At 35.4% G+C, this 11,310-nt stretch overlaps 1 protein-coding gene and 2 pseudogenes across 2 annotated transcripts; 1 reads left to right on the forward strand and 2 right to left on the reverse strand.

The window, feature by feature from the left end:
* Positions 1 to 280: 280 nt before the first annotated feature.
* Positions 281 to 1,099, reverse strand: LOC120167759 (annotated as a pseudogene).
* A 2,472-nt stretch (positions 1,100 to 3,571) lies between these two features.
* Positions 3,572 to 4,867, forward strand: LOC120167680 (annotated as a pseudogene).
* Positions 4,868 to 9,463: 4,596 nt separating this feature from the next.
* On the reverse strand, positions 9,464 to 10,759 carry LOC120167681 (actin-depolymerizing factor-like). Of its 2 annotated transcripts, XM_039176623.1 has the most exons (4): positions 10,653 to 10,759; positions 10,014 to 10,279; positions 9,640 to 9,793; positions 9,464 to 9,507 (listed from the first exon to the last, which is right to left on the reverse strand). In XM_039176623.1, exons 1-3 carry the CDS (start codon positions 10,674 to 10,676, stop codon positions 9,643 to 9,645), a joined length of 441 nt encoding a protein of 146 aa, XP_039032554.1. In that variant the 5' UTR covers positions 10,677 to 10,759; the 3' UTR covers positions 9,464 to 9,507; positions 9,640 to 9,642. The 2 variants fall into 2 exon arrangements, with proteins under 2 accessions (XP_039032554.1, XP_039032553.1); XM_039176622.1 differs by lacking the exon at positions 9,464 to 9,507 and having other exon boundaries at positions 9,515 to 9,793; positions 10,653 to 10,758.
* Positions 10,760 to 11,310: the final 551 nt, after the last annotated feature.

The following is an 11,310-nucleotide window of genomic DNA, read 5'->3' on the forward strand; positions in this document are numbered from 1 at the left end:
CAAAGTCATTGATCATTTCAAAATTTTATTTAATTTCCACTATTTTCTTTGTATACGAGTAAATTCTTTATCGAGCATAATTAATTAGTTCTAGAAAGGCCTCAGCTCAAGATTTAGAAGGAGCATGCTAAGACGATTCACTGTTAGCTTTGTGTTTTGTGTATAAACAAACAATTACAAGTCATTGATCATTTCAAAATTTTATTTAATTTCCACGTATTTTCTTTGTATACGAGTTAATTTCTTTATCGAGCATAATTAATTAGTGTTAGTAAATGAATTAATTTTCAATCACAATACCTTGAACCGATTGGTAAAGCTTTCTTGGTGATTGACCTCGAGGCTGCAACTTTGTTGGCGATGCTCTCGAATTGTCCCTTTCGTGTTGTCTATATGGCAATAGAGCATGTCCATCTCCTTCTCTGAATTCTCTCACTACAAATTCATCGTCTCCACTAATCAGGCTATCAGTACTGTATGGCTGTGACTGTATGGCTGTGACTGTAAGTCTTGAGGTGAAGAGCTGGGTCCAACAATATGATCGATCAGAGGGTGTGAACAATTAGCATTGCTTTGCAGCCATATACCAATGCAATCCAAGTGAAAAGAATGGCTGCATTTAGGAAGAACTATAAGCTGGCATTTCATGCATTTAGGAAGAACTATAAGCTGGCATTTCATGCTCTTGGAACTGATTCAGACAAACCAACAACCGTACGCTCCCTTGTTACCTGCTTTTTGAACCGAAAAGTCGGTATTTCTCAAACGACCGATTCATCAAGACCACGATTCCACATCGTCAGAGAGAACGAAGGAACATATCTCCCTCTCGTCTTGCTCGAAACAAAGATATTCGGCTTAGCAGATTAATTTGTTACAATTCAGAGCTGCAACATTTGCTCACAAGAATATAATAGGTAACGAGCAAGAAAGGTGTACCCATGGTGCTTAGCACAACAATGGCTAGAACTGGAAATAAAGGGTCGGAAGTAGGTAAGGGAGGCTGATGTGAAAGAGCTTGAAATGCCAGGTTATGGTCGGGCGCCATAAGCAAAATATGAGCCAAGTGACCGACCTATTTGAAAGACAAAGAAAACTAGATAATGAGCTGAATGACAAGTACTATAACATAAGCAATATCTTGGGGGAATTAGAATAGTGATTTGGGAAAGAGAGTTGATATGAAGGGAAAGAAGAACTCAATTCAAATTATTAATAATCGGTTGGTCCAATTAGATGAGATATTATAATTTTTTAAGCAATTTTGAGGGTTCAAATCATGATATTATTGTGAATGAAGTAAATTGGTTGGGAGGATGTCCCTATCTACAATATTTATCTGGATTAGTCAATTAATTAATCAAATATAAATGATTATACCAAAAAAAAAAGTTGTTTGAATTGATAAAGATGTCAATTTTGTTTTTTTAATAGGAGCCTGTAGTTTTATTAAAAATATAACATATCTAAATTACAATAAAGGTTTATAACCACAACCGTAAACTAAACACATAATAAAGATATTTTCTTATAATCATTAATCCAAGAAAATAAGTCATTTAAGATCACACAATGATCATACAACAAACAGATTAAAAAACTTAACTAAATAAACTCGAACAAAAAAGTAGATACAAATAGACCTGACCGCATCGACAAAAGAATCACCAAAGGATATCAAGTTATTGAAAGATCATCGATAAATTACAAATCAGAGTCGAGCAACATGAAAAATAAAGATATAGTAAAACATATCATAAAGATATAGTAAAACATGACATAAAGACAAAGGAAAACATATTATAAAATCAAAGTTATTAAAAATTTAAATACAAGAAAAAAATAAAATACGATATAAAAAAATAATAAACAACAATCAACACCAAAATTAGTATCTCGATGGATGTGTGGAATTATTATATAAACCATAATCCTACATCATCATCCACTAAGTTACCCCACCGAAAGTGGTATTCTTCCTTAGCAATCTAATTTCATATTTTTAGCCCAGCGGTGCTGAATTTTATTTACAATCAAAGACGAATATATAATTTTATGTTAAAAACGTACTTATAGATTTTTATCAATAAATTAACATAACACCAACGTATACAATAAATGCATTAATAATTTTATGGTTAGGTATGTCTCAACTCTGATGGAAGCGTATCATCAAACGATAGCCTCGGATCTTCAGGTGGATTCCTTTAAGACTCCAATAGTACATGGTTGTGTGGTTTCAGCAAAAATAGTGGCTTTCTCTCGGTAATTCAAATTGAGCTCTGGGGGTGTTTACGAAGGGTTTCGTATTGCTTGGAGCCGTAATATATTTCATTGGGAAATCCAATCTGATAACTTATTGGATGATGAACAGGCGGATAAAAATCCAAATTCTTTGGTTCGGTCCATTGTTGCGCTTCGTCGTCGTAATTGGGAAACTCGTTTACTCTGAATCCCCCGAATAACAAACGTTGTGGCCGATAAGCCGATAAAGATGGCTCCTCAAGTTTCTAGGATGATTATTCATGAGTCTCCCCATTCGAAGTTGAACAACTCTTGATCAAAGATGCAAATATATCTAAAATATATGATAATTAAAAATTTTAAAGGAGACAATTGTTCTATCCGCTCTCCCTAGATCTATTCCAATGCTTATTATCATATATGTTGTTATATGTTATTTCTATTGTCAATGTATGTATATTATCGACTTCAGATGTTCTATTAAGCTTTTAAAATTCATATTGTTATTTGTCATTCTCAAAATTTTATTTTTCTTCTGAATTTCACATCATAATAAGTCACAAATCTCTTAAAAAATATATAAAGTTTATATTAGAAAATCATAGATTGTTATAAAACGATGAACTCGAACAATTATTTCATTAAAAATAGAGAACAATTTTTTCTTACATGTAAGCGAATTCTCAAACCTTAAAGTAACCAAATAAACTAGAACATGTTGTTTTTAGATAATCTAAACTTAGAGTAGATTTAATCAAAACTATTAATAAACTTATTTTTTTTAATTTTATATTTGGTCGAATTTACATTCAACGCGTTATGATAACAACTCTTATTAAAAAAAAAACATATACTTTTAAATTCTATTCCGTGAAGCAAGCAACAAAATTAGGAAATATTCTTCCTTTTCTTGCCGGAGAGAGACCAAAAACAAACTATTTAAGCTTATGAAGTAATTCAGTAACAGAAAGTGATGGTATGTTCCTTATGATATAATTCGAATTCGAATAACTTTATCTATAAGATATACATGAATTTATATTCATGTTTAAAAATAAATCATACCTCATGTAAATAATTAATAAAGTTAGTAGATGTCGGTATGGATCATTTTGTTTTTCTTATTTATATAAATAGTCGATAAATTGGATATAATGATTAAATAAAAAATATATCTCAAACAAAAAATAGTCAACTTGGCAATTCCATATCATTGCTTTATAATTAGAAATATTGATGATGCAAGTGCATATAGCTGGCGGATGACCTTTATAGTTGTTTATTTAAGGGTCAACTTTCTAGCTAGGATTTTATTTCTTCCCCCCTTCTGTACCAAGGCCTCAAATTGAAACCATGGAACTGCTTTCAAGCTGGTGCTACAATGGATCCTTTCCGGAAAGTTACGTGATGCCACCGGAGTCAAGACCCGGGGATCTCATTGTTCCATTAGGAAAATCCATCCCAGTGATCGATCTTCAGTGTTGCGATCGGAACGAGACGGTTGGACAAATTCTGAAAGCCGGCGAAGAGTATGGATTTTTTCAGGTAATCAACCATGGAGTTTCGGAGGATTTAATGGATGAAACCATGGATGTTGCAGAGGAATTCCATGCAATGTCCGGGTTGGACAAGGAAAGGGAATGCGCCAAGGACCCGAACGGGAACTGCAAGCTGTACACGAGCAGCTACGTTTACCCGAGGGAGGAGTTTCACTTGTGGAGAGATGCCGTGACGCACCCTTGCCGTCCTTTAGATGAACACGTTCAATTTTGGCCTGAAAAGCCAACTAGATACAGGTAAGCCATCACGTCATTCATAATCAAACTTTATATATGACATATCTGAAAACTTTCCAGCTTTTAATGTGCATGAAATATTCCTCTTGACTGTCCACAGTTTGACCCTTTCAAATTTCAATCTTCTTTATTGTGTTCAGACAAGTTGTTGGGCCGTATTCGGTTGAGTTATGGAAGCTGAGTTGTAGAATCCTGGAGTTAATATGCCAAGGATTAGGGCTTAGCACTGATTATTTGAGCAACGACCTAAGTCAAGTCCCCAAAATCATGATTAATCACTACCCTCCATGCCCTGAACCGAGTTTAACACTGGGATTATCAAAACACCGCGACCCTACGATCATCACCATTCTTCTGCAAGGCCAAGTAAAGGCCTGCAAGTGTTCAAAGATGGCCGATGGATCTGCGTCGAACCGATTCCTCATGCGTTTGTTGTTAATATAGGCTACCTTTTACAGGTACCCCCAGCGAATCATTTGTCGTGAATTTTCATATATATATATATATATATATATTTGTTTCGATTACTGAATACCCTTTCTTTTAGATAATCAGCAATGGGAAACTGATGGGAGCTGAACATCGAGTGGTGACGAACTCGAGAGATCCAAGGACGACTATTTCTTTTTTCGTCTATCCGTGCGATGAAAGCCTGATAGGACCGGCGAAAGCTTTGGTTAATGCAAGCAATCCTGCAATTTACAAGGCCTTCAATTTTACCGACTTCGTTGCTGCTTTCATCCTCAACCCTGATCAGGAAGCTTTGAAGGAGCTTATAAGCGCGCCCCCTACTCTCAATTGCTAGTCCAACCTTAAAACTCTATACATTTCCATGGCTCCGGCAGCCTACTTGTCATTTTGTAACCCAATGTCATATTCATACAAATAATTTGTCAAAATCATATTTGCAAACTTCTATATTTTAGTAATTTCAAGAGATATCACCGGAAATCAGTCAATACCTCCAAAAAGATTCTTTCATTTATCGAACTTTCGAGAAACCCATAATCTATGAGTCAACTATAGTATATAGATAAGACCTCTGATACGTTCACATGATTTATCAGAGCGATATTCAAGATTTGACCATCATATCTATTTAACTACTGACCTATATGTAATCATAATAATGATATATCTCGCACCATCAATAAACGTCATTGTAAATACCCTTAAGCCACGTTTGAGGAGAAGATCTCTCATTGACTCATATCTAGGGATGGCAACTCAACCCGAATCCGATAGATTCCGATCCGACCCGATCGGTTCGGATTTTAAAAAAATTGGGTTTGGGTCGGGGTTTTTTAAATGCACTGTTCGGGTCGGGTCTGTTCGGGATTAGGGTGGAAAAAAACCGACCCGACCCGAAAAATATATATAGTTTTACCCTATATATTTAAGGATAATTACAATAATACCCCTATATATATATATAATTTTTTTCAATTAAGTTACTGTTTTTATTGAATAAAAATATTTTTTTATTTCGGGTCGGATCGGGTCGGATGAAACCTTAATTTTGTCGGGTCGGGTCACGAGTGGATGACCCTTTTTCTCGGGTCCGGTCGGGATCGGGTCGGATGAAACTTTAATTTTGTCGGATCGGATCACGAATGGATGACCTTTTTTCGGGTCGGGTCAGATGGCCCAAAAACCCAACCCGACCCGACCCATTGTCATCCCTACTCATATTTTCCCCTAATGCCTCTACTTCTCTTTAATGCGATTGTTACAAAGTCAAATTCAATTGTAACAATTGAAATGACATAAGGGATGGAGTTCAGTTTAATGAATTTACATATCCTCGTCTGTTTCTCAGTAAAATTTATAAATCGATCACCTAACACTTTAATGCATTCCTACTAACGTTAATGTAGTTGTTACAAAAGTCCATTTCTCAATTCCATATACAAGGCATCTTGCAAAATATCAATAACTTCATAACACGGACATCTCACATTCTCACTATCTTTTTCCTTTCTATGTGGGTATTTTTATATTTAAAAGACTATGCTTGATTTCATTTAGATTACACTCTTTAATTTTTTTTTAAATATAGACGTCATCTTAATAACATACTTTTAAGTGAATGAAAAAATAAACCACTCAATTAGTATTTAAAAATTAACAATAAAATATTATTTTCAATTTTTTAAAATAATATAGAGTGATTATAAGGTAATTATTGTAGTATGATGATTGTAGAAACTATTGACTTTTATTATGGCGAATAGTTTGATGTTGATATCATTAAGTTGACCATAAAAGATAGCATGCCAACTATGCAGTCTGTTTCCTTTCCAAGAAACTAGATATGGATGTAGATACCAATGTAAATTTTATATTAGTGTTGAATTTATAAAATTTTAAAGAATGTGGAAATAAATTATTAATAAAAAGTATAAAATTTGTAGGAATACATTTGTTATTACCAACCCTTCATCTTTTTGTGATTGCACCACTGGTCTAGTAAACTCCTGAGCTACGCTGGTAGACTGGAACTAATTAGAACTGTGTTGTCCTCCATTTCTAATTTCTGGTGCATGCAACTCTTTCTGCCTAATTCTGTTATGGTTAAGATCAAGCAACTTTGTTTCCGTTTCTTTGGAAATGGTCAGACAAAGCTGTCTCGGAGCAAAAGTAAGTTGGACTAACATCTGCTGCTTGAAATCTGAAGACGGGCTCGGAATTAAAAACATGAAGTCATGGAATAAAGTTTGCATGATCCGTTTAATTAAAAGAATCCTCGCAGGAGAAGGATCTCTTTGGGCTGCTTGGCTCAAATCTTATGTCTTTAAAGACAAAAGTTTATGGTATGTGGAAATTGATTATAATACTAGTTGGTGCTTGAAGAGGCTTCTGAAATTGAGACCAGAGATGCAACAATTACTGACTTCAAGAGCTGCTACTACCAGTACCATCTGGGATTCAACCCGTGAAAAGAGACCTACGGTCCCTTGGCAGAAACTGTTATGGTTTCCCCTGCTTATACCAAAGCACAATCTTATTACCTGGATGACTTTCCTCGATAAACTTCCTACCAAGGTTAGATTGCAATGTATGGAGCTGATTAATGATTCTTTATGTGTTTTCTGTAAAGCTGGTTTGGAATCCATTACCATCTTTTCCTTTATTGCCCTACTGTTGTTTTCCTCTAAGACTCTATTTTCTTTTTATCTGGTCTGAAATTTTCTGTTTGCTCTTGGGATAATTTCTTGTCACGGCTAGCTCCAACTGGAAAGGCAAATCCTTGCTTTCCTTGGTTATGAAGCTGGCAATGAATGCACTGGTTTACTTGCTATGGGAGGAAAGAACAAAAGACTGTTCCAAAGTCGAGCTAGGTCTGTTGAAAGCTTACTTAAGACTATCAAAGACATTGTTAGTCTTCATTTAAGGGGTAGAAACTTTAATAGAATAGATAGTGTGAATATTACTCTCTGTAATCATTGGAATATAGTTAATCATTGATTCTTTTTGTATGTATCGAACTGATTCTGAAGGAATTTCTGGAATCTGAATCTAATGTTTTTGCTTCTTTTTGTTCTTCACTATTGCTAAAACTTGTTTTTAATTTGATTTGATTGTAAAATATATACTTAAATATTTCCTTCTTTTTCAACCAATGCTGGATTACAAGTTTGAGTTTTGGGTGCTTAGTGCTAAGTGCTTAAATTGAATCTATGAGGTAGTGGTTGCTTATTTACGAAAAAGAGAAAGTCTGGATTTTGATGTTTAATTAGTAGTGGTGAGTAAAACTTGATTCGATTTAAAAAAATCGAACTTTTTTAATAGATTGACTTGACTTATTTGAACTCGAATATCTCAAAATTTCTAATACTTATTGGATTGATTTTTAAATTCGAGTTGAGTCTTTTAAATCTACACGATATATGTATATCTTCATATATAAAAATATGAAGAAATATATATTTATATCATATATGATTATAGAAATTAGTTTAAATTGGAATCAATTGATAACATAACATTATAAAGTGTACAATTAAATTTAAACATGAAAATTGAATTTTATAAACCCAAATCGAGAAAATTTTAAATTTAGTTTGAGTTTTAAAAAGTATTCGAATAACTTAATTTTTTTTTACTAGACTATAGAATATTCACCCTAATTAATTAAGCCTTGGTTACTTGCTCTTTGTGATATTTCAATTCCTTTCAACTTCAACGACACCGACGAAATGAGTTGGATTGCTTCATTTGCCGGTGGACCCAAAGAATCATCGGAGTCCAACTCCAACAGCGTCAAAGAAGAAAAGAGTTACCGAGGTGTGAGGAAGAGGCTGTGGGGGGAATACGCGGCCGAGATCCGAGACTCGACGAGGAATTGTGTCAGGGTGTGGCTGGGGACATTCAACAGCGACCAAGCGGCATTTACGATGAGAGGGTCATTGGCTACTCTCAATTTCCCGGTGGAAGTGGTGAGGGAATCGCTTCAGGACATCAAGTATCGATGCGAGGAACGTTGCTCGCAGGTGGTGGCGCTCAAGAAGCGGAACTGTTTAAGGAAGAGATCGAGGACCAAAAGCAAAGGGAAACAAACGGAGGTGGCCAGGCCAAGGCAACAACAGAATTTGGTGGTGTTGGAGGATTTAGGAGCTGATTACTTGGAACAACTGCTGAGTTCATGTGAGACTAACTCTCCTTGGTAACAATTCCGCTTCTTTTTTTCAAGTTTTCTTGATGCCATTAAATCCCGGAGCTCTGCCTGTAAAGTCGAAAGCCAGAAGAGGATAGAAATGTTGATAAAAATTTCACCCTTTACGTTCTGATTCATGTATGATGTACAAAATACTGGATAATCAAGTGGATTAACATTCACACTGGATTTCACAATTTAATGGAGTTATAGGTTTAAATCATTATAAATTACTCGCAGCTTGATATGATAGATGTTTTATTTTTTTTTAATTTATTAAGTCAATTTATTGGTAAAATAAAATGTATATCAGCAGCTTCAGGAAAGCTTGGGGCCATGGTTGGTGCATTCGGATTCTTGTATTTAGCTCAGAATAAAGACAAGGCCAAGACAGATGCAGAGTATCCTCCAGGTATTGGGGGTGAAGAATTCACTTATTGTATTGGGTGCCCGAATCAAAAGGGAAATCTCTAGAAGAGATGTCGGGCGAGAATGAAAAAAAACGGGGAATCGTCGAAGGCAGGGTCGTCGTCGTCATCTAATCACTAAATCTCTTTAGTTCCCCAACAGGTTTATTTTAGTTTCTGATGTCAGGTTTTCGTTTTTCAGCTATTTTTCCTTCACACGTACGTTATTCTAATAATAGAGAACTCCATGGTTGCCAGATTTTCGTTTTCCAAATCCTCTTGCAGATTTAAATACAGATGAAAAACAAATTTTCTTTGTTCAGAGAAAACAACAGTAATGAACCATAATTAGCAGGAACCGACAAATGTTAAGCCTATAGTTTCATATCAGCTTCACTAGATTCTTGTTATTCAAGGAATTATAAATTCACTATTCTTTGTGTCAGGAAATGACTCTGCACAGGAAGCAACGACTAATTCCGAGTTGAGAAATCGAGGAGGGTAGTACCTAGAATGGAACAGTTAAACTACAGACCGTTCAGTGCGCACGTTCCTTCAGCACTTCGAGATCCATCTCCGTAGGGTCAGTAGCCTGAATCTCATAGTGGATACCATCCAGTTCCCTTCTAAGCCCGTGTTTTGAAGTGGCGTAGAGCATCTTTGCACGGATTCTAGACGATGAAGGGGACCTGATAAAACGTAACCAATTGTTAGGTAAGGAGAAGATTCAACAGGCATGCCAGGGGAATGCCATGTGCAAATTTGAAGAAGCATCAAGGTAACAAAAACATAACAGCACAGACAAATCCTAACATGTGCAGGCGCAACCCTAGTGTCTGCCTTTGTAACCACTACCAAATGTGTTCACTTGCAATACAAAGATCAAACGAAAGGCAAAAGAAAACTGACCATGCAATGAAGAAAATCTTGCTCTTTCGGCAATTGTCGGAAGTAACAAAATTGAAGTCATAGACGGCATATCGGCAATCATTCTCCGGGAGGGAGGCAGTGAAGTCATCATAGGTCTCAGCTGGATTACCAATTTTCTCAACCACAACTTCCCGCTCCTTCTCATCGATCCTAAAGACCAAATATCGGTAAATTTTCTTCCTTTTCAGTTCCATAAATGCATCCTTGGTGTGATCAGCGGCACACATGCCACATGTGGCATTTGGCTGCAATCAAAAGCACTGATCATCAACAGTTATTTGATTGATATATGCTTTTCATACTTTACACAGATGATAACCCAAATGGGGTCAATTTATGGAGATTAGACTTCTTGAACAGGCAATCATATGCCAAACTCATTAGCCACAAGCACAAGGCAAATTTTTGAGGAACGTGAACACAATACAGAGCATGCAATAAAAGCTGTTAGAACCCAGGAATATCTATAAGATAGCATCATTTCAAGCACCAAAGAGCAATGTTTTGTTATGAAGAAGGTGAAATGGAAACCCTTTAGTTAGTAAAACATATAAAATAGCTCCTAGTTTACAACAGAAAGATGAATAAACTCAAAGAAAGGAAGAGAAAGAGAGATACCCGACCCAGTCCTCTAAACGGCATGGCAGCAGAATGAGTGTTCAGAATGAAGAAGAAAACTGGGAAAGAGAGAAACGAAGAGTTGCAAATTTGTAAAATACTTGTTGATAATGACATAGGTATCTTCCTATAAAAGTTGTTCTAATAAATAAAACAGGAAGCTCAAACTCTGTAGAGCTATTTGTACTCTTTTTTATTTATTTTTCTTTAAAAATTTCATTCAACAACTTAAATTATGTGAAATTATTTAATGAAATTAGTTTAAAAAAACATTTTTAAAGAAATAAAAAGTAAATTGGAAAAGACAAATAACACGGAAACGTCCTCTTTAACCAGAATAGAAAAAGAAAGTGATCGGTGCGTTGGATAAACGCTTGTAGTTTTACTTTTTGTGAATACCAAATGCTGTGCTCTGATCTTCAGATAAATAGATAAATCTCAGCCGTCCGTGAGGCTCCCTTTAGATCATCATCATCCATCCAATTTGTTCTGTTTCTAGTCGTCGCGTATCCGGTTTTTTCTATTTAAGAAAAAACGAAGGAAAAGAAAGTACCACCAAAGAAAGCCCGACCCATTAACTCAACTTTATCAAGTCCGGCTCAAATATGTTCTGTTTACATAGACGAATGGCGTAATCCTACGGACAAACTGATGGATA

The sequence above is a fragment of the Hibiscus syriacus genome, unplaced genomic scaffold, assembly GCF_006381635.1.
Source record: "Hibiscus syriacus cultivar Baekdansim isolate YM2019G1 unplaced genomic scaffold, ASM638163v2 tig00111693_pilon, whole genome shotgun sequence".
Classification (NCBI taxonomy): Eukaryota; Viridiplantae; Streptophyta; class Magnoliopsida; order Malvales; family Malvaceae; genus Hibiscus; species Hibiscus syriacus.